Source organism: Abrus precatorius, unplaced genomic scaffold (genome assembly GCF_003935025.1).
Source record: "Abrus precatorius isolate BTA unplaced genomic scaffold, Abrus_2018 Scaffold7, whole genome shotgun sequence".
Taxonomy (NCBI): Eukaryota; Viridiplantae; Streptophyta; class Magnoliopsida; order Fabales; family Fabaceae; genus Abrus; species Abrus precatorius.
Window position 1 is genome coordinate 485,224 of NW_020874417.1, and position 23,413 is coordinate 508,636.

The 23,413-nt window shown below is 30.2% G+C and overlaps 3 protein-coding genes across 7 annotated transcripts; all 3 read right to left on the reverse strand.

The window, feature by feature from the left end:
• Positions 1-945: 945 nt before the first annotated feature.
• Positions 946-5,507, reverse strand: LOC113870861 (probable pre-mRNA-splicing factor ATP-dependent RNA helicase DEAH2). 4 transcript variants are annotated; one of them, XM_027507371.1, is made up of 7 exons: positions 4,987-5,476; positions 4,172-4,374; positions 2,983-4,067; positions 2,454-2,579; positions 2,110-2,348; positions 1,862-1,980; positions 946-1,521 (listed from the first exon to the last, which is right to left on the reverse strand). In XM_027507371.1, the coding sequence occupies exons 1-7, from the start codon at positions 5,242-5,244 to the stop codon at positions 1,395-1,397; spliced, it is 2,157 nt and encodes a 718-aa protein (XP_027363172.1). In that variant the 5' UTR covers positions 5,245-5,476; the 3' UTR covers positions 946-1,394. The 4 variants fall into 4 exon arrangements, 1 of the variants encoding a protein (XP_027363172.1); XR_003505701.1 differs by having other exon boundaries at positions 1,034-1,521; positions 2,454-2,679; positions 4,987-5,507; XR_003505702.1 differs by having other exon boundaries at positions 1,061-1,521; positions 2,454-2,689.
• A 6,150-nt stretch (positions 5,508-11,657) lies between these two features.
• Positions 11,658-13,670, reverse strand: LOC113873549 (probable glycerol-3-phosphate acyltransferase 3). The gene is made up of 2 exons (XM_027511709.1): positions 12,954-13,670; positions 11,658-12,563 (listed from the first exon to the last, which is right to left on the reverse strand). The coding sequence occupies exons 1-2, from the start codon at positions 13,668-13,670 to the stop codon at positions 11,658-11,660; spliced, it is 1,623 nt and encodes a 540-aa protein (XP_027367510.1).
• A 5,181-nt stretch (positions 13,671-18,851) lies between these two features.
• LOC113873422 lies at positions 18,852-20,954 on the reverse strand. 2 transcript variants are annotated; one of them, XR_003505943.1, is made up of 4 exons: positions 20,878-20,954; positions 20,112-20,670; positions 19,132-19,288; positions 18,852-19,003 (listed from the first exon to the last, which is right to left on the reverse strand). XR_003505943.1 is itself a non-coding variant. In XM_027511528.1 (4 exons), the coding sequence occupies exons 2-4, from the start codon at positions 20,668-20,670 to the stop codon at positions 18,987-18,989; spliced, it is 720 nt and encodes a 239-aa protein (XP_027367329.1). In that variant the 5' UTR covers positions 20,878-20,954; the 3' UTR covers positions 18,852-18,986. The 2 variants fall into 2 exon arrangements, 1 of the variants encoding a protein (XP_027367329.1); XM_027511528.1 differs by having other exon boundaries at positions 19,132-19,275.
• Positions 20,955-23,413: the final 2,459 nt, after the last annotated feature.

A 23,413-nucleotide genomic window follows, 5' to 3' on the forward strand; every position in this document is an offset into this window, starting at 1 on the left:
AGAAGAAAAAATAAAATGAATGATGTGATACAGAGGGATCGAGGGGATTTTATTATTAGAAACATTTATTATAAAAAATTGACATAAGAATAATATAACTCTAATATTAAGTTATCGTTTGTTTTTATTATTTTTTATTTTATGAGTGAGATTATTTTGTTGAGGAATGCTGGAAAGACATTCTTTAACATATTTTTGTTATTAGCTAAAATTTATTAAAAATTAAAAAATACAAGAAAATTTTTAATTTATAAATAAAAAAAATTATGTAAATTATATATATTTTTTAATAAATATTAATGAAAAAAAGAGAGCGTAAGGAGTAGGTTAAGTATATTGTTAGAATTAATTTTTTATCATAGCCTCCAGTAGGGTCCACTCCCATGGGATCCAACATAAAGAATGCATACGTCAGCGCAAGTACAATGGGCTCAAATTCCTACGTTTACCAATATTTCGTATTTAAATGACGCACCAAGTTAAAGTACAATTTTTAGGGGTCGAAGATATTGTTCATCAATTCAAATTAAATTTTATTTTAATAATTTATAAAAAATAAATATAAGACTTTAATTAAAATTTTAATTGATAAACGACACCAATGGAATAGTAAATAATCTTGGTCATTAAATAACTATATTTGCATTACATTTATTATTTAAATAATTAAAATTAATATTTTATCTTATTTTTACACTAGATATACAAATCAGGATCATAGATATTTCAAAACCAAAATTTGTTCTTTTTTTAAAAAACCTATCCATTTATTTACCTCTCATAGTGCAAAACCTACTAATCTTATTTTATTTTAGTCTGAGAGGATAATATCATGCTATTTATTCATTTTCTTTTGAATCAATTTTTATCCAATTAAATAAGTAAAAAAAAATTGTCTTTTCTATTCTCAATCCAAACATCTGAAAACCCAAACTATTTGCTACTCTTTCAACTTCTCTTGATTTTCACATATCTAAACATTGTGTAATGTACAATCTTGTAATTGGCTCTCGTCCACCCCTACATGTTCCGTGCATTAGTTTATTTTGACAATAAAAGAATAACAATATTTTCAGAGCTTTAATATCCTTTTAAAAAAAAATAGAACATAATATATCCCTAGGATAATGCAGTGATGAGGCATCTAAACGAAACACAGATAGTCAATACCCAGAGGGTGCAACAGCACAAAGTCGAATACAAAACATGTTGCTAATGCTCTAACAAATAGTACAAGGAACTCGACCTATTTTTCACTAAAATTACCAACAATCAATATGTCCTTCGACGGTAATATCAGGGAACTTTCCCATAACACAATTATGGCGTAAAATTGAAAGAGACTCCCCGTCCAATTCCAATCCAAAGGCAAAAAAGGCGTGGATGGTAGGACTTCATTTAAGACTCCTGGCTTCCTCCTTTTCCTTTTCTCGTTTCTTGTAAAGCCTTTCAAGAACACGCTTCGCTTCACATTGTGGAAAATTAGACAAATCATAGTAATGGGGTGCTATATCCACTAACCTGTAGAATAACAACAATTTTTATCATCAAGTTATGCACATCTGGATTATATCAACCAAAGATGAACCACAAGGTCCACAACGATAAATTTGACAATGTGTCTTGCAACTCCTCTCCCAGCTAAAATCAAATAGCGGAATTCAAAATGACAAATTGGGTCTATCTACGGACTTCATTGCATTCAAAAGTTTATGATTGATGACAGGAATATTATTTTAATTGCACAACCGGATGTTTCTGTTATTTGGAAAAAAAAAAAAAAAAAACTATATATTTTATTGATTAAGTTGAACTTTTCTTTACCAAAACGTAAACCATTTCAAGGTTGTCTGACTCTTACCACTCCCCGCGTATATCTGTCACAGTCCGAATAAAATTCCGACTGGTAAGAACATATTCATTATATATTACCCATTCAGGCTTGTGGTCCAGGCAATTTGATGGATGCAAGTGCACCACCTACACAGAAAAAATATCATTAATATAAATATATTTATTCAGCGGTTTAGTCAAAGCCCTAGGTCATTCAGCAGTACAAAATGTAAAACAGAGAAACAAAAATACAAATTGCGGCTCATCTTAACAGACCTGGTTGTCTTTCACTGTCAAGTAATGTCCTGTCCGCTCCAAATGAGCCACCTGCATGAAATATCCTGCTAGCATTGCTTTTCTTATGTTGACATAGTAGTCACGACTATTGAAGTCAGTGCTGCATAACTTGAGGTTAAACCGAGCCATGATACGCACTAGTTGTTGTCTAACATTATCAGCTGCTTTCAGCGCCCTATGATTAACAAAGTTATCATAGCACCAAGAAGGATCCTCGTCTGAAAAGACATTCACATACAATTAATAAATTTAGCAACAGAAAAAATAAATGGCAAGAATATGATAATAAAATTAAAAAAAGGCTAGCAGGAATAAGAACTTACTATTTTGCTTGTATGCGTGATATACATTCAAGAGCGTGAGATGATCTCCATCAATGTGTCCAAACCTAGCTTTCGCTTCATCCGCAGCTTTTTGTGCCTCTCTAGGCCGGACAAAGCAATTGGGTACTAAAGAAAGAAATTATTATCACAGAGGAGGCCCACGGAAGGTCAGCAGATGCATAGAGGCGAGACCACACCATTTTCTTCATGAGAGAATACTGAGAAACTGCAACTATCTGCATCAGCATTTACTTAGAATCCTATGGTGCATGCCAACCGGGGGCATGGAACCCAGAGAAGACAGTTGCTGATGACTACCTAAGAGGAGACATTACCACTAACCGCATTTATGTGCAACCGAGCACACACGTAAGCAGTCAAACATCTCCACCATATGCACAAATATTACCTCTGTGCACATGTACAAATGCTGGGCATCCACTTCAAAGTGAAGCCCGGCAAAACTACATCCCCTTAACATTATGATGAGACACTGGACAGACATAAAAGCAATTAAATAAAATAATACCTGATAGCATGGCAGAAACGGAAAGAATCTCATTTGAACAGTTGAATTCAGGACTAACAACGAGCATCTTTGACATTTGAGGGTCCAAAGGAAATTCACTCATAATCTCACCCAACTTTGTTAAATTACCGTCATCATCCAGTGCACCCAAGTAATTCAACACTTCTAATGCACGCATCAAGGTCTCAGGGGCAGGAGGGTCCATAAAATCAAAATGCACTAAATCATCTATACCCAGTTTCTTCAAGGTAAGAACAATGTTGGCAAGATTAGATCTCAAAATTTCAGGATAGGTCTGTGGCTGTAGATCATTATTGAAACTTCTTTCAGTATAAAGTCTAAAACATTTTCCTGGCTGAGTTCTTCCAGCACGTCCAGATCTCTGGTGTGCACTAGCCTTTGATATTGGTGACACCAACAAAGACTCCACACGGACTCGAGGGTTATAAACCTTCTGCTTAGCAAATCCAGGGTCAATAACATAGACTATACCATCAATTGTCAAGGAAGTTTCGGCTATGTTTGTTGATACCACAATCTTCCTTCCAGGAGGTCCTCCCTCCTTAAGTGGGGGTGGCGCTGGCTCAAAAATCTTCTGCTGCATAGCTGGAGGAAGAGTAGAATACAAGGGTACCACTTTCACAGGCCCCACCTGATCACCCATATTTGAAATTTCTTTTGTTATTTTGCGACATGCATCTTCTATCTCTTCCTCTCCAGTGAGAAAAACAAGTATATCTCCAGAAGGTTCACACATGTGTATCTGCACCACTGTCCTAATAGCAGCCTCCAAGTAATCCCTTTCTGGTTCCTGAGTATAGAAGATTTCCACAGGATGCAGTCTTCCAGGAACTTTCATAAGAGGGGCCCCATAAAAATAACCCTGGAACTTTTCAGCTTCAAGTGTTGCACTCATAACAACCAACTTCAAGTCAGGTCTATTTTTAAGCACTTCCTTAAGAAGGCCAAATAGCACATCTGTAGCCAAAGTCCTTTCATGTGCTTCATCAAGAATAATTACCTTGTATCGTTCCAAAAGTGGATCTGTCATTGCTTCTCTCAAAAGCATACCATCAGTGAGATACCTGCGGGAGGCAGAAAAAAAATAAAATTGAGGCTAAACTTAAGACAGCAAACATTATACAAAACAGTACAGCACAGTGTAATTAATTTGTAAAATGAAACATACTTCAAAACTGTCCTTGCACTACTGCAATCTTCAAATCTGATGCTGTAACCAACCTCTTCTCCGATATTCACATCCATCTCCTCTGCCACACGCCTGGAAACAGACATTGCAGCCACTCTACGAGGCTGAGTGCAAGCAATCATCATCTTCCTGCGTTTATCTGGGGTTTCTATATCAACAGCTTCCAAGACAAACTGAGGGATCTGTCACCAAATATACAAAAAATAAGTAAGAAAGTTAGAGACGTATAAACAGATATCCAAGAATATCTGATCACGCATTTATTAGTTAGGTCTACTCCTAGTCTGCACCCTAATTTTTTTTTAACTTTGTTTGAAAAAAAAATTTGTGCCAATTCAAGCTGCATGTTTTCGACAAACATAGTTTTTTTATATAGTAAACCCCTAAATTTCAAGGTTGTATAGGTTGGGTATAGTCCTGAAATTTTAAAAATCTCCTGCAAGTCCTTTACTTAGCAAAAAAAAAAAAAAACTTACTTTACTCCTTTTACACTTTATTTTTCACTGTCAATTTGCGCGTCGCACACACACAAAAGACTATATTGAATAACATGTTGCAATGTCAAAAATAATTCGTAAGTTTACTCATTCTTTCTATAATGCATAGATCCCTGAGTTTCAATTTTGTCTTTAAAACCAGTGCTAGGTAACGAATCCACAGTCATACTTAAATTTTAAACAAGGCGCTCCAATAAACTTGAAAACAAAGTAACATCGCAGAAGAAGGTAACTAAGGCACAAGCAAGAGACATATATATATATATATATAATGTTTGAACAGGGAAAGAAAGAAACCTGAGTGGTTTTGCCACTACCAGTCTCACCAACGAGAATGATAGTCTGGTTATCTTTCAAAACCTGCAAGAACTCCTCCTTCTGCTGCCAAACGGGGAGACTCTTCCTCTTCTCCAAAATCTCACAGTACCTTTGCGAATAGGGTTTCCCGTTCCATCGGTTAACGAGGCTGTTAGCGCCATTTGATTTCGCCATCTTCGCCGCACCGTCGTCAACCACATCAAACAAACTCACCTTCCTCTTCCTCTCAGTACCCATCAAAACCCTAATCCTAATCCCCCACCCACGCAAATGCCAAATATGAGTATCTTTTCACAACTTTCGCAATAATAAATTCCTAACTTACTCAATCGAAGCTCCTAGAACTATGAAGAAACGTGTTAAGGAGGGGCTATGTTAAGGTTATGGTGCAATTGTTATTCTATGTTACAAAATTAATAAACCAACGAAGGAGAAGAACGTGATTTCCGATTCAGAACGGTGTCTTGACGAGCCGACAACCTTAACCAGTGGGGTATTATAGGGCTGTTGTTAGGGTCTGTTTTTTTTATTTATTATTATTTGGGCCTCGTTTTCGACCCAAATTGGAACCTTTGCTCTACCAGGCTGGGCTTTTGCAGATATAATGGCTCTATTCGATTCTCAGCCCAGTCTGCAGCCACTCTCCTCTTATACTTTAATTTACAATTGTCATAATGGATAAATAAGTAATTTCACAGTTGTTGATTAAAAAAATAGTTACAAATAGGATGAGTGAACCCCCCCTCCCCCCCAAATAAATAAAAAAATCATAAGCTTTTATAATTGCTGAAAATCTTTATTTCCAATATATTAACTTTTTTTTTTCATATCTATCAACGAAATTGTCTTTCAAATGGGAATCTGAATACGATAAGTTTATAAAAAGTATATATTTGTCTTTAATATTGTGGGGCATTCCCGACCAAAGGAAAACATATTGTGGGGTATTCATAAATTTTCTTGGGGAAAATTAGAGTGATAATTCTTTAATTTGTTTATTTTTATTTGATTTCTAATTTGTTTTGAAATTTTTATCTATTTATTTCTCTGTCAAATTTATTTTTATTAATGATTGTGGATTTTAACGTAAAAAACAGTGACTGTTTTTATGAATAACTTGACAGAAGAGTCAATTAAAAATATTTAAAATAATAAAATGCAAAAAAATGTTATAAAATTAAATCAAAATGAAAAATTAGGGTACAAATCTTGTCATTGATTTTCATAAAATGTTCCTAATCCCTTTCAAACCATAAAATATTCCCAATCCCTTTCAAACGGGCCCATAATCCTGCCAGTCATGTGTTTAGAATAAATATGGAGAATGGAATACGTAACAATCATTTGGGTTGTTAGCCCTCCATTATGATAAATAAGTTGCCCATGTAATTCATAATTTTGAACGACACACCAACTTGGTCTTTAATGCATTATATTGTGTTCAAATTGAATGACAAGTTTAATTGGTTGTTAATTATGTCAATTTGAAAGCATCTCAAGAAACCTCAAATCTTCATGAAATATGACGCTCCAAGACATTAGCTTTTGAAATGTCACCAACCATTCCATTGAGTTTCTTTTTTTGGGTCATTACTAATTAAGCCTACATTTTTGGAGCAGGGAAATATGGTTGTGGAAATTGAACCTATGTATGGCTGTGTTTGAGTTGATAATTCTAATGTGTATGAAGTTACCCAAAGAACATTTCAAAACAATTCATATGGATGATGATAAAATCTAGATGTGTTAAAATATCCCCAAAAAGATTGTCTGAAAACCAAATTCATTCTTATTTATTAGAGTTAAGAGCTACGGAGCTGTTTACAGTTATATTTTCCCATATATGGAAAAGGCCATGAAATGAGAACCCTAAGGTCATGTCATGGGATCTTGCTGGGAGTTACGTCCAATTCCAACCAGATAACTGGGCCACGAGCAACTGCACCTGTAAAAATGAATACAACGATAACTACAAGGGGGCATTAAAAACACAATATTGTAAAACTAGTTTAGGTTATTGTTTCTGGGGAGACAGATTACAAGTTGTATTGTTTGCTTGTCCTTTTGGCGTGTATCAATTCAAGTGTTATTTGTTGTGTTTAATAATTCAGCTGACTGCTCAATATATTCATGTCATGGTTTTAGAAAAACCACCCCTTTAATCAAGTTATTATAGACACTACAATTGTTAATAACCCTTATACGATAAATAAAATGAATTTCTTAATGTTAAAAGAGAGATAAAAAAAATGTGACAAGTAATGCATTCTTATCTTTATTTGTCACACTGTTAAACGTTTTCTATTTTTTTCTTCTCAAATCTTAATTGTTTATGCTCTCAGAATAATTACTTCTAAATTTTCTCTTTTAATGTTAGCTTTATTTTCTCCTTCAAATTTTAACTACTTAAATTTTTAAATTAATTTCGTTAAGTTTTTTACTTCCTTTTCTCCTATATTTTCTTTATAATTTTACTATATTTTAAATTTTATGTAAATTAATTATATATGCACCCCTTATACTTAAATTTTAAATGATCTTACAATAATATATGTCAACGTAATAGAACACTTACCAACAAACGTTTTGTTTTGATTTTTCAAAATAATATTGGCCAATCATTATAAGAAGAGAAAAAAACCTTTGAAATTGCCGAATTCTACATGTTGTACAAGTTACTTACCAAGTTGTCCAAATTGAAAGTTGAGAAAAAAGGGGATATAAAAGGACACACATAATCATTACTTCCTTTGGCTTAATTTTATAGAGCAGAAAATATTGATAGGTATAATAAATCCAAAGAAAAAAGTGCAGAGATGGGTGTTTGGAAATAGTACTAGACATATCTGTTTCCAAATTCCTACCTTTGCTGCATTGGGGGTGTGTTCCAAAAGCAGGACCATTTGTGGTTGTTGAAAACCAATGAATACGTGAGACTGAGAGGAATGAGACTATAGTTGGCGGTTGATGCATAAACAAGTTACTATCCATTTTCAAAACCGATTCTTCACTTTGGGATCGTTAATTCGTTACTTCTGCGTCATCATCACTCAAAGTTCCACCGGCCAACCCACACCCTCGTGCCCTGCGACAACTGCATCTTTTTAACTTTCATTCATTTTACCCCTCACTTGCCATCATATTAGATAATATTTTACATTTACGCAGTGAATTTTTCTTCAAAGTCAAATCACATGTTGAGCGAGTTCAACCCTTAAGTTATGGATCTTTGTTTCGTTTGGAATTCTATTATTACAAGCTTATAAGTGCTGTCACGTTCAAAACCGTCGTTTTTTTTAGACTGGCACAAACTCTTTTACTAGATCACCAACATGGCTGAAGTTATGGTGCAACTTTGCTTTCATAGATCCCCCGCTGATTCCTGCGGCAACAGTATATCACGTTTTGCATCAAAGTTCTTGTCCAACCATATTTGTAACAAAAAGAACATGTGCATTTCCTTAGCTTAGGATTCGATGTTGCAAGAGATAATATAAACAAAAATAAAGTTGAGCCACGTAAGAAGAATATTTTATTAACCCTCAGACTATGAGTATTTTATGAATATTTCTGTCCAATTGAAGCACTCGAAAGTTGTGGTCAAATAGGGTTTAATTGATTATTCTTCTCATCCTGCTCTATCTATAGCCTCCGTGCTGTTGCGCATTTTAAGAGAGCAGCATTTATGGTACATTCATAGGAGTAAAGTTTAGTCAGCAATCAAAATTGTTAAATTTTTTTATGGCCATCAAAATACTATCATGGAAAAGAGCTGCAGGTTGCTGATATATTATATTATTTACTGTCATCAATCAAAGTCGTCACGAGCAGATGTCAATACTTATTAAATTTAGTAAAATGATATTTTATGATTTTTCAATAAAAATAAATGTCATCAATTTAACTATTAGTTATTATAGTATTATCGTAATTTTATATAAAATAGAAATATTAATTAATATTTACAGTGTTATTACTTAACCTATTTCATAAAAACTGTAAAATTAATATTTAAATTAATCAAATTTAATTTTAATAAAAATTTATTAAAATGACTATTTTACTAAATTTAACATATAGTATTATTTCTATATTCTAATCAAAATACTAAGCTCTCCCACTTATTTATTTTGGGTTGCAGTGTATATGCTTTACTAGGCATTTACGTGTATGACAATTCATTTTAAATTTTATAATACTAATAAATTAACTAAAATTAAAGTATGAGAGTAAAATAATTAAATTTTTATGGTGAAAGCTGACCAAATATAAAAATCCAAACTATGTATTAGTATACTGAGTAGCGCGATGCTATATACATATGCACGAACGGTTGGAATAAGGGTTCCTGTGAATCCATTCACAAATAGCATAATATATACTTTAATCATTTGCTTCACTGATAATAATAATAATAACAACAACAACATGATTATCAGACTATACTTAATTAGCCAACGTATCAATTTTTTGTGTGTCGTGTTACCAACTGTTTTGGTAAGAATTAAGATTCAGCAGTGAAAAAATATATAAAAAAATCAGAGTTTCATAAACTACCATCGGTTTTGCTCATCATTATTTTAATTTTAGGATAAGGACTAACGAAAAATTAAATGTTTTTAATATTTTTGCTTATTATTATGCTGGTCATCATTTGAATACTTCTAATATTTCAAAATATAAATATTTTAAGATAAATTAAAATTTTTAAAATAACATATAATTTGTAATAAATAAATTTTAATTGAAGTGCAGCAATAGCATAAAAGTTTTTATACTAATATTTTTAAAAGCTGAACCGATCGATGGATTGAACACAGTATTATTTGAAGAACACAGTAATTCACAAATGGTTAGCTGGTTTAGGCCACTTCAGTGCACACCGTTTTGGGACTTAATTGAAACGGTTGGATCGATCAATATGCTTTGAATTTTAAAATAATATTTTAAATTATCATTTAACTATAAATTATTATATTTTAATTTGTAAAAATATAATAATTAGTTTTAAAAATTATATCAATACATGTTAATTTATTAATATTATGTTTTTCTAAAATTAATAATATATCAAAATTAAACTATTTTAACACTCGTTAACACAACTCCAAAAGTACTAATCGTTGAAAAACATGACATAGTGGAACCAATTTCACATAAAAACATAATTAGAAAGAGTTTAAAATTTGATAGATACATAAAGTGATTACTATTTTTAAAGTTATAATTTTGCTTGTATGTGTAATGAAGTTTTCAACTAGCAAGTAGTCAAATTATTTGTGGTCACAGTGAAATTTCAATTGTATTTTTTTTGTTTTTTGGGTTACATAATATGGGAATTTAGTTTGTTAATTTTTCAAGTGTAACTTAAGTTTCTCTAATTTAAAATTTAGCAAGTTTGATCTATTTATTATATTTTTATTTTTCTAAATATTTATAATTTATGATAAATTTAAGATGTAAAACAATTTTAAAAGTTTAAAAACTTAGAACTTAGTGAAATTTTCATATGATTCAAAAAAATTTGTATGATGCATGATTAGAGTTTAATAGAAAAAATTTTATGAATTTTTTATTTTTGGATAAAATTTAATTTTTTGTTGTGAGTTGTACATTTAAAAAATAATTTAATCGATTTGATTTACAAAATGTTTAAATGAAAAATTAATAGTTTTGAGAAAAAAAAAGTAAGAATACCATGATTATTTAATTTTAAAAATAAAAAAACATAATTAAATTTAAAAAGTTAAAAATTAAATTACACATTTTGAATCTAAATTTCTAAAAATATAATTAAGCCTGCTAATTTGAGTGCCAAGTGCCCTTTCTAACTCACTCTATGTCCTTTCAGTTGAAAAAACTAAAGAAAGTCCCCTTGCATTTACATTCAGAGGGGTAAAATACAGTAAATAAAATGAAAAGAAAGCAGACAAATACACTTGATGAGAAAATGACACATGTTCACTTCTTTGCAGATCTTTAGTATAAATATCGATATTGATGGTGGCACCAGCTTTTAGGTGTTAGAGAAACGATGGAAAATTGAGAAGAGTTAGTTGCATTATTACAGTACCTGCGACATACATACAATTCTCCTCAGAAGAGGTTTTGAACAAAGAGTAGCCACATAGATAATAAATCACACCTCATAATCCTTTTAAATTTCGAGCTGAGTACTTTTTGCGGGAAATTTGTCCCCTTTAGTTGAAATTTTGACGTAGCATATGGGACCAGGTAACCGTTAGAAAAAGAAGAAAACATTAAATAAATGGGAGTTGCCAATACTCGTAAAATCTTGTTTTGAGGTAAATGCATGTGCTTCCTCTCAATGCATGATATTGATGTACGTGTTCATGCGGTAGCCAGCTACATTAATTGCAAAAGGACTATAGATAAAAATCAATATATTGTTTTTGTAGTACTACACAATTATTTAGAAATTATTACAAAGTTAAAAAAAAAAAGGAATGACAATCAAAAGAGAGGAATAGGACCAGTTCTTGCTGAGGTCCACGGGCTTAATTAGAAGAGAGAAAAGAAAGAAAAAGGTAGAGACATGATCCATTCTATCTTTTTCACCTCATAATTCGTCCTTTTCAAACAGCTAACGGGTTGTTGGTGACTTTACAAAGGGTGGCTCAATCGCTCCACTAAGATTTGCCACACTTCTTGTTGGCAACAATGCCTTCATTACCAGCCAAAATAAGGTACTTGTCTTTCCTAGTGAGTTTAGTGCACTCAAATCCCAAAGCATTACCAATCTTTGTTTGTACATGATTAGCCACTTCAAACCTCGATTTCTCGTAATCATGATCGTCAATATGTGAATGTGACGACACATGGTGCAACAGCTGAACCTTGTAAACCGGGGATGGATTCATGAGAAAAAAGACTGGGTCCAAGCACTTAAGTCCTCCAGCAGTTGTACCGTGGAACATACTAACGTGGCTATCAATAGCAACGGGTGCAATTTCATCGCACATTTCTGAGAACAAAGGGCTAAACCTTAATAAATATGGCTCTCTACACGTGGTCCCTTCGGGGCACACAACTAGGTCCCCTTGCATCAACAACTCCTTCATCATCTTTGCATCTTCATCACGGTTCCTAGTTAACCGCACCGTTTTGATTGGGGCCAATATCTCAGACATTCTGCTTAAGCTATATGTTACCGCGGTTAAGTTCTTTTGTAGTGAGAAAGAGATGTAAAGAGGGTCTAGCAAAGTTCTGTGGTTACACACGTAAAGATTACCGTGACTAATGTTGGGTTTTTCTTTAACATGGTTGTCTGATGATGTGGGTAATGATGTTGTAAGACGTAACCCACTCAATATCAACAAAGGGGTTGAGATGTTAAATGGAAGTGAGAGAGCAAGCGATATTCTAATAACTGCGAGAATGAACCCATATGGAAGCCACATCAACATCGCTATTGACACCATTAGAGTGGGTCTTAGAGCCAATCTTCCATCATGAAAGATAAGAGCTTTGTGATATCGCTCCCTTGCTAGCTTTTGCCAGCTCCTCTTGTCGGCTTCTGACACCGCATACACTTCCTATTTATTGTTCAAAAAAAAAAAGGACAAACAAAATGTGAGTTTGAAGAGGTCCAATATCTACTTTGACTTCTCAGGTAAAGAAAACTGTTGCAACATTAGAGGGCATTCTGTGTGAGAGACTCTAGTATACTAGGACATAATTAACAATAAAAATTTGACATTTAAACATGTAACTATTTCACTATCTTCTACATTTAATTCTTAATTGAGGAATTTAATGCATGGGATTAACAATTGTAATAGTTTAAGAAAAATTTTGACTTAAGATTGAGTTTTAAAAATTAAAATGTACTTTTATAACTTCAAATATAATAAATGTATTTTTTAACATCTATGCAACTTAAAATATTGAAGTCTTAATAATTAAGTATGATTAAAAACACAAACCTTGCAATGAGTGAAAAATTCATGGTCACGAATGTTGTTGAATCTTGTAATTCCGATCATGTCGGAACATCCTTTGCCTTCTTGAACTTGTTCCAAAGCATGTTTAGTTTTGGTCTCATCCAACAATCCCACGTAATACCCACAGAAAATTTTGAGCTCCCTGCCCACAACAAAATCAATGTCCAAATACTCTCTCAAGAAGCTTTCCACCATAACTTGAGGTAGATTGCTAACACCCACTTTCTTCCCACCCTTGTTCAACACCTCAAATATTTCTGAACCAACATCTTCCAAGAAGACCTTTGGCAGAACAGACCTTCCCACTCTGAAGCTCTCTGCTTTGATCCCAAAGAAGCATGTCATGACCATAATCTTCAACCCCATTTCTTCTCCTGCTAAGCACACAAAAGGGTATAGAAGAACAAAAATTATGGCTCTAAGAAGCCCTCCTGCTTCAAAGGCTACAAGCATGAAGTATGGGAACACAGAAGAGGATTTCAATAAAGCATTTTCTACGTCAAAGATCAAAGTGTGATCATTGAGGTCTGGCCTGTGAACGAGAGAAGGGAATTTTTGGTATTTAAATTGTGTTGTAGTTGCAAAGGAATTGCTAATGTTTCTGTGGAAACGGATGAGATTCCTGAGTTGCCTAAAGAGAAAACGGTACCAAAAGAAGAAAAGAGACTTGAAGAAAAACGCTCTGAACAATTTAGCCATCTCAATATGGGACTCAACACAGTTATTAGGTACTCTGATGCTATTCTGAGAAGTGGAACCTCTTGTATTTATAGAACTATGGATACACTAACACCCATGTTTTTCTACTATTATTACGTTAGTGGCATGTTTTCCGTGTAGAGCCAACTTGACATCGTTTGCCAACTATATTTTTCTTGCCTATTTTTGTTGACCCAATTCCCAAGTTCATTACAATACGCAAAGGCCCTTTTCATTTCCTCCTCTACTTGGCAAAGTAACAATTATTCAAGAAAAATGTTCTAGCACCATCATTTTTTTTATATTATTTATATATATATTTATATATATATATATATATATATGATAAAATGTGTGATGTAATAAAAAAAATTAAAAACTACTATTATAAAATATTATAATTAAAATTTTAACACTGGTTGACTAAAATCTGCATGACAAACTCCCAATTCGTAGAAAAGAATTGGTCCTTGTGCTTTAACAGTAAGCATCTATGTCGGCATAATAGTCAAAACTGAAGGAGCATTACATATCATAACTCTTGAGAAATGATCGAGTTCCAAGAGTAATTAAAGATGAACAAAATGGATTAAATTATGAGAGAGTAGTTAATTAAGTCAGATAATTTTCACTCCCTCACCGGAATGCCATTATCCATCGCGTCAGCAAAGTCAACGCAATTTTAAGGGGGACAAAGTGTATCTTTGCAGCTTCTAATAAAATTACGTTAAATCAAGGTTTAACTTAAAAACTATAATTTAGAGTATTAAAATAACTTTACATTTATAGTATTATAAATCAATTTCCATAGTAAATTTGAGGTAAATTTAAATATGTTAAAATTTAAGTTTATTAGTATTATATTTTAATTAAAATTAAATAATTTATTATTATATTACATGTAATATTTTTAACTAAAATTAATTTTTAATTTTAACTGAAAAACAACGTTAACAATATCTAAAGAACATCGAATAAGTTATTTCCTTCTTCAATTTCATCGCTATTGTTACGTGCATTTTTTATTTATAAAATACAACTATTAATATTTTTATCTTAATTGTAAAAAATAAACTTTTTAAATATATTAATTATTAATGTTTTTATTTATTATAAGTTTTGTGTTAATAAAATGCTAATGGTTACTCATTCAAATAGATTTATTTGTTTGCTTAACATAAAAATTATTAATTTAACTATTTAATATTATAATTATTTTTCAAATATATTATTTTTAAAAATATTTTTTCATTATAAATCAATATAAAAATAACATTACCTAATATTAAATGAATTTTATACGTGTTACAAAACATAGGTTGAATATTTTTTAATATGACCCGCATAAAACTCTCTCAAAAGATATGATAGAAGGAGCCTGTCAACTAGAATATTCTTAACACATTTTTTAGAGTATCAAATGTTTTATTGATCGATTCCGGTTCATTTGTTTAAAAATTTATAGGGTTAAACTTTGTAAAAACTATGTGAAAAAATAATTTTAAAGGAATTTACGTTAATAAAATAATTCTGTGTTTACGAGTACTATTTTAAATTATTTATAAAGAAATTGTTTGTTGATAAAATTATTTATAAAGAATAAATGTACATAGTTTTTTTTATCAATATTATAAATTTCATACTCAATTAAATCTACTCCTTTTAGACGTAAAAACATTTCTCTTATCGAAATCAATTTGAATTATCATATAATTAGTATTTTTTTTAATTGTGTGAATATGTTTAAATTTAATATTACCAATAATATTTTATTATACTAAACAAAAACAAATAAAATTTAAAATTTGAGAAAGTAATTATAAAAATAATTTATTTAAATTAAGACATCTTTATCAATGTAGTGTAGTAAAATTAAGACTTATAACAGAGCATGATTGTAATAATTTGATTTTTTTTAATTTATTTATAAAATTATATATTTCTGTTAAATTTATAATGTAATTTAATAATAAGGATTGAAAGGAATGGAAAAAATAAATAAAAATACTCAATATAAAAGATTATATAATGTAATAAAAAGTGAAAGCTACGGTACATGGTTTATTATTATATAAATACACTTTTTGTCATTTTTTAAAGCAAAAATCGTGTACAGAGCTCAAGGACCTCTGTGTTTGAGCTTTTCAATGCACAATCCTTCAAAATGTTAGGCATTTAAATAATGCATAATAGTTTTAAATCCATTAGACAGTTTAATTTAAAAAATATCTTTTTTAGCTAATTATTTTCTTAAATATTTAATAGTTGACTTTGGTAATATAATTTATTTTAATCATTAAACAACGATGAAATTTTAAAAAATATTTGATATTTTTAGAAATGTTTTAGAAAAACTCCTTTAAATGGATGGATATTTATTAGTTAGTTAAATTAATAATATTTAAAATTATTTTTGCTTCCAAAATATTGTTAAGAGAGTAGATGTCCCCTAAAGCAATAACAGGAATGGAAAGGGGTGGATGAGAATGATGAATTGACTGATGATAGGTGTTTGAGCCGACCACGGTTTGAATCTGTGTGTTAAACAAGGAGTATGTATGGGTTGAGCTTGCTAAGGGATGGCCAATTAAAGGAAATTCTAAGTTAGCTAATAATTGGTTTTACAAATGCTGAGGAGTGGTCATGAGAGCTTTTATTGTTGGCAATGTAGCCATGCCCTATGGACCATTACGTTACGTACCATAATGTATTGTGGACTTGGTTTTGGGGGTTACGTGAATGGTACAAGGGTCATGTACCACAATTAAACCACTCCAAAAGTGGGATCATTGCCATCTTCTTTCTACTTTCGCCACAACTTGCATTCCTTCAGCATTTCCCGATACACTGCCACACCATTATCCTCATTGCCCCTAAAATCATATTAAGGAAAAATACCTCTAATCAACTCACCACTTGCACCTAATTTCAATTTAATATATCTTATCTAAGTTAGCTAATTATACTAGCTCGTAAAAATAATTAATTTCTTAATATTAGCTTAAGATTTTTTAATCATACATATGTATAAATAACCATTACTTTATTTTCAAAATTTATCATATAAAAAGTAATAATAATTTTTTTAATTTATTTTTGTATATATTTTTTAATTAAATAATATAAAATTAATAAATTTGTGTAGGGTTTTATGAAATAAAATATTAAGAAATTATAATAAATTAGTAATAAGAAAAATTATAAATTTAAATGTTATATGAAATAACTAAAAATTTTAGTTAAAAACAAATTTAATTAAAACAACTTCTAAATTAATTAAATAAATCAAAAGAACTTAAAGTCTAGTTTAAACAATATTTTAATAAGTATTTATAAGAATAAAAAATTATATAAAATATGGAATAAAATTTATTTAAAATATTTTTAAATTTTTTATGAATTTTTTGTTTGATTTATTTAAAATTTTAAAAGATAAATTATTTCTAAGTCATAAAAAAATATTTATTTAATTTTTCTTATAAAAGAATTATGTAAAAACTTGGCCTAAGTCCATGTCTACTTGCTATTTCTCGGGGAAAGTGTGGTTTCGGCCTAAGACATTTGTTGATCCACTAGCAACTATTTTATTGTCACGTACACACGCATACACATCAATGCAACTTCACCATCATTTGAGCTATCATGTACCGTAACTAGCAAATATTTCGTCTATATCGTGTATTTAAAATTTGAGGCAAAATGAAAATTTTAGTATATTTCAAATAAATAATTAAAATTCAGATTTAAGAATTTAACATCTTAACAATAAAATGATATTTCTTTTCTAACAGAAGGAATAATCTTAATGTTAAAGGAATAATAATACTGAATTATTATGAAGCCACGTCATAAAAGAAGAGAAGAGAGGATAATAAGAAAAAATCTCGTATTCAAGAATAAAAAATCAGTTATATAATATAAAACTTAACCTAGTTTGATAGGTTAACATTTCTTTTAATTATTTTAATGGGTATGATTAATCTATTTAGTAAGACGTACTCTACTGAATATAAATTTTTCTTGAACCAGTGATTATGACCAGCTACGCGTAGACCTTAGAAAAAAATTAATTAAAAAAAATATTGTGTTAGCTTACTAATTCATTAATTAACCAACTCTTACTTATTAAGTGATGTAGAAGCAACAATTTGTTTCTCACGAGAGAATGCCAACTTTACGAGACCAGGTTGTTTAGTATTAATATATAAAGTGAATTATAATGTTTTAATTTATAATACATCCTTACTTCTAAAAATATTAATATTCATACCTTAATAAAGTAAATATCTAATCCTCTTTTTGTCTAATCCCTTCTATCCTTTGAATTACCGCAGAGCATAAGAGAGAAAAATAAAAGAGAATAAAAACGCAGATTTCACTATCATAGTTTCATGCTGGATATGAATTTTCTCTTGTTTACGCAAAAATTGAACCTTCAATCTCATTTTGACTTAAGCAAATTTTATTCGCTTAGGCAAAAATATCAAAACTTTCCGCTCCTACTCAAGTCCAGTTCCAACGTGAGAGAGTTCGGATCTGTTTCGTGCCCTTCCAAACCAACTTCCACTTCATTTTCTCTCATAACTCAATCCTTCCAATTTCAGTCTTCAGTAAAAGTTGATGTATCATGCATAGGAGAATTGACAATCAAATCACGTCTCACGTGGTTGTTTGATCACTAATATTTAGCTGTAAAATTATATATTGCTTGCACCCAGAAATTGGCTGCAATTGCTTATGAACAGGAACCGGCTGGTTGCAGTAGCTGGGCAGAGGAGGGAATGGAGAGGGTGCATTTATAGGGCAAGAGAGGAACTTTGTGTAATTAAACAAAAAATGTTCCATCCTAGTCTTCCCAAATTGAGGGAAAACATGAAAATAAATTTTAACATTAACCCTCAAGATTAATTTTAAGTATATAAAAATAATATATTTTTATTAAAAATGATTTATTACACTTTTGAATTTGTACAATAATTAATACTTATTTTTTGAATAAAATGTTATCAATTCTGAATGCTTAAAATTAGCTCTAGAAACTAATGTTAACATTTTCCAAATACAAAATGTATTTTAATTATTATTGTACATTTCATTTTATTTCACCTTTTCATACTACATGCCAAGTCAGCAAAAAAGAAATAATCCATAAGCAGAACTCCTTTTTCATTAACATTGCAAATCAGGTCACTGTACAAGAAAACTTGAGAAATAGCTAAGGTTCCTAATGGCTGTACAAGAACACAAACATAATCAAACTAGAAAAGAATGGCCTAACCTCACATTGAAAGGGAAAAAATCTTCATAATTACCACATCATCTTTCCTTCAGAACTGCATCAATGCAAGGCAGAAGGAAAACAATCAGATTGCTACAATTCTAATATAATCCCATTAACATAGCATACAAAATTATCCTTCAATTGCATAGTTGTGAAAAAAAGATAAAATAAAATATGCACCTGAATAGCGAGAGCCAGGTGCATCTCCTTCATTTGTGTTGAAGTTTTTGGGATACTGAACTGAAATCAAACCTTCATCTGCCACAACTGCTGCCTCAGGGGAAGCCATTAAGCCAACAGCAGCACTACTCGCTGATCTGATTCCTGCAATCAAAGTCTAAGCAACATGAGTACTCCCCAAATACCAGACTTCCAAATGAGATACGTCCGAAACTGTTAACAAATGCTTAGCTCCAAAAGTCATTTTACAATGTCTCAAGATGTTCAATCAGTATTCAAGGCAGGTCAATTGTCTCAATCTAACTCCCCATCATAAATACTTACAGAAAATATGCATTTTATGTTTGGATCTAGTTTCCTTGTAATATAATGCATACTCAATAACAGACCAGAGTAGAATGAAACATTTAAATACATATATTGAATCAGAAGTGACAGAAGTAAAACAGCTAACCACTAAAACAATAAAATGCTGTTGAAACTCAACATAAGATATGAATATAAGAAAAGAACAGGAGAAAAAGGTGGGCATACAGTAAATAATGTTTCAAGTTTTGGCCATCAATATAAGTGTTACAAGAGGCACAGTTTCAATGCTAATGAATTCAAGCCAATGTATCAATATTGCCACTCTATGCTTCAGATTTATGTACACAACAAACAGAACAAATGCAAGTCTCCATGACTTGTTTCTTTAAGTAAAAACAATTCCGTTTTCACGGGGAGACAATTTAGCTGTTCGGTTCAAGTATGAAAGTGGCTGCGTATATAGCACAGTACCAAATTGAGATGTAGGCATACGTTGTACTAGTAAACAATAAGTTTATGTCAGAATTATCTCATTTTACCTTGAAAACAACTTATATTCAAAATCTTAAGGATAGAGATCCTTAAAAGAATTTCCTAAAAATTAACCAAATCAAACATGCATTAATTACTATGCTTCAAAGACAAACCTAGCAAAAGAACTGCTAATTTACCGTGGAGTATTATGACAAGGAAGAAGAAAATAGTGATGACCATGGCTGAAAGACTGGTATATGTTGATGATGATGATGATGACTTCCTTGCTTTCATCTTTCTTACTGCTTTCATTTTCTTAATCCTTGCACGCTTCCTCAAAGCAAGCTCAGCAAGCTCCTTCACAAACCTCTGATCACCAGCATCCAGTGATGGACCTTTAGGAGGCAGGGGTGGCTTTCTAGGCTTTTTGGGATTAGTCTTCTGTTTTACATGATTACCATTTACATAAGACAATTGCTGTTGACCATGTTCCAAACCCTTTTCCACAAATAATTGTAAATTATCCTCATCCACAACCACAACATCACCAGATTTTGCTGAATTGCTACATGATTCAATCCCAATTTTACCCTTATCTGATCCATCAAAATTCAGAATCCCATTCCATGCCCAATGAAAACCACCCTTGGATTCTCCCTCACTAACGCAAAGATCATTGCTTGCATCCTCTTCGCTAGTGTTCCCACCACTTTCAAGGTCAAATTCAACGTCTTTCTCTCTTAGAATAGTATCCATCTGATGTAAATCAATTTCATCAACAGGGAGTTACAATTTTAAAAACCCAGCTCCCAATCAAGCTAAAGATAAAAATTTTGATGGTTAAATGCTTGATCAGATTACTCAAAAGCAATGGATTCAAAATTAAGATGAAATAGGAAGAAAAAAAACAAAATTGATATCAAATCGAAAATAAATAAAAGATGATGAAGAAGAGGGAGGTACCTTAAGTCAAAGGGTAGAACCCTAGAAACATTCCTAACTATGAATCTGTCGATGCCCGCAGGCGCACTCGTACACATACAAGGCATTTTTAAAAAACAAATAATAAGACAACAATTTAAGGTTTTTCTCTTTTAATAATGGCCAATGATTTTTATCCAATTATTTGATTTAATGTTTTTAATAAAGACGAGCGTCAATGGTTGAAACTTGAAAGGTATTTTTCAGAAGAGTCAACAGACTCACTCTGTCCTCCCAATTCCAAAGTTCCACAAGAAGACAACAACGGCTATTTCCTGGTTATATCCATTATCCATTAGGTGTCAAATTGTTCAAGTGCTCAAATTTTTTTTTCCTTTTTACTTTTTATAAAAACTAGTTAACATCTAAATAAGTGAGCCAAAAACATTTTTTTTTCAACTGCAATAACAAATTCCGGGAAATACTTTGTTAAATTACCCCCCTAGTTAACTCCCATAAAATTTTATTAATTCAAATTTGAAGTAAAAAGGTTATTTTAAAACAAATTATTTGAGGAGAAAACTTTGATTTTTTTTAAAAATGTTTGTAAAAAATTTAATTAACTTTTCAGTCTTTTGAAATTTCATCATTTTTTATTTACTCCCTTATTTTAATTTTTTTTCTCAAACGAATGTCTCATAATATATTTTTATTAAATAACTCTTTTATAAAATTTATGTTAGCTTTTTTTGTGTTTGTTAAGTATATTTTTTTTAACTTTTTTTTATAAATAATATAATTTTCTCGTTCAATCCTTCTAATTGTGTTTTTTTTTTTTTTTGCCAAAGAATAAAGTTGGAAAATAGCAATTTTTAATTTTTTTTTAAAAAATCATTAAGAAAATATTTTTTTAAAATAAATCAAATCAAACATCTACTAAATATATCAATTTTTTAAAAGACCAAATTAAAAACTCGAGAGATCACAAAGAATTAAATGATAAAAATTTAAATTGAATGAAAGACTTAAAAAAATGATTTGATAAAAAAATGTTTTAATAAAAATACCCCACTTGTAAAAATATAAATAAAACCTAAATAAAAAGGTTTCAAATTTTTAAGAATAAAAAAATTAATTAAACCTTTTATAATAATAAACTCTAGTGTAAAAATTATATATTAACATCTTTCTCGCAATATGCATTGATTGTATAATATTTTAATAGCTTCATTGAAATATATATTAATATGAATAAAAATACATAAGATTATCATGGATGAATTTAAATTAATTAATAATATAAAGTACATATTATATATTTTATAGGAGAAATTTTTTTACTTATTTTAAAAATAAGTTTGACTAATTTTTTTATAAAAAATAAATTTCATTAATCAACTATTAAGTTGTTTTTATAATCATGATGAATTTTAAATCAATTGAACATTCATACGGAACATTATTTATAATCATAAATCCTTAACTTAGGTTGTAATAACACATACTTTATAACGATTGCATTAGCTACATGTTTACAATACTATTATGAGATTATACTAAACTGATCTTGACAAACAGCTTGTCGAATTTGCTGCTATTATTAATGTTTATTCCCATCATCTGATTAGTTATTAATGTTTCCCTTACATTGTTCCGGTTTGCTTAGTACTATAGAATACATTTAAAATATTTTTAAAAATCAAGTTAATAATTTTTAAAAGATAAATACTATTTAAAAATAAAAAAAATAGTATAATTTTTTTTGTTAATATAATAAAAGTGTAACAAATATTATACTTTTAATAAAAATATTAAATTAAAAACTTAATTTTTATATCATTATTTGATTTAGTAAAAAAAATTAGTAAAACGATCTGTATGTAACAATATTTTTAAAAATCATATTAATAATTCGTAAATATAACTACTAATTACAAATTAAAAATATTATAATCAATACCTTTATTAATATCAGAAAACAAAATTATAAGAAGCTAAAAGTGATAAATCTTTATCAAAAACATATTTATCACTTTGAGAATATAAAAGTGTAACAGATATTATTTTTATATACTTAAGTTCAGGTACAAGAGTTGAAACTTGCAAAATTATTTTTTAATTAGTCTCTTAAAAGCATTAATTAGCAAATTTCTTAATAAAAATATAAGATGAAATGTATTTTGTAGTCAAATTTAATGTTTACTGAGGTGAAATATAATATTTGAAGTTTGCAAATAATTAATATTTATTTAAACTCAAAACAGTAGTCTACCAGTAACAAAAAAGCAGCATATTTCTTCTAAAAGGGATTTTCTTCGTTTTCTTACCAATGGGAAAGACTAACCAACCAACTTCTTCAGGTACAAAATTTTTATAACATTGCACAATCACCCAATACTTTTACTTGTTGCACTCTTGCATCTTATGTTCATGTTCAGTCATTTCAGCCTCAATTTCTTGTTTCTCCTCAAAATTGTTGGAGTTTTCCTTTCTAAATTTTGGTAACTCTGAGCATATATAAAGCCTAAGATGAGTTAAATTTGGACTCCTTTCTTTTAATTCTTTGATGGTTTGGTCA

Excerpts from the sequence above, each read along its gene's own strand:
- LOC113870861 (XM_027507371.1), bottom strand. The coding sequence starts at position 5,244 with ATGGGTACTGAGAGGAAGAGGAAGGTGAGTTTGTTTGATGTGGTTGAC. Across the intron at positions 4,068-4,171 it reads AGTGCAAGGACAGTTTTGAA|GTATCTCACTGATGGTATGC; the intron begins GTATGTTTCATT and ends TGCCTCCCGCAG. Across the intron at positions 1,522-1,861 it reads ACAGATATACGCGGGGAGTG|GTTAGTGGATATAGCACCCC; the intron begins GTAAGAGTCAGA and ends GTTATTCTACAG.
- LOC113873549 (XM_027511709.1), bottom strand. The coding sequence starts at position 13,670 with ATGGCTAAATTGTTCAGAGCGTTTTTCTTCAAGTCTCTTTTCTTCTTT. Across the intron at positions 12,564-12,953 it reads AATTTTTCACTCATTGCAAG|GAAGTGTATGCGGTGTCAGA; the intron begins GTTTGTGTTTTT and ends AACAATAAATAG.
- LOC113873422 (XM_027511528.1), bottom strand. The coding sequence starts at position 20,670 with ATGGATACTATTCTAAGAGAGAAAGACGTTGAATTTGACCTTGAAAGT. Across the intron at positions 19,276-20,111 it reads CCTTGTCATAATACTCCACG|GAATCAGATCAGCGAGTAGT; the intron begins GTAAATTAGCAG and ends CTTTGATTGCAG.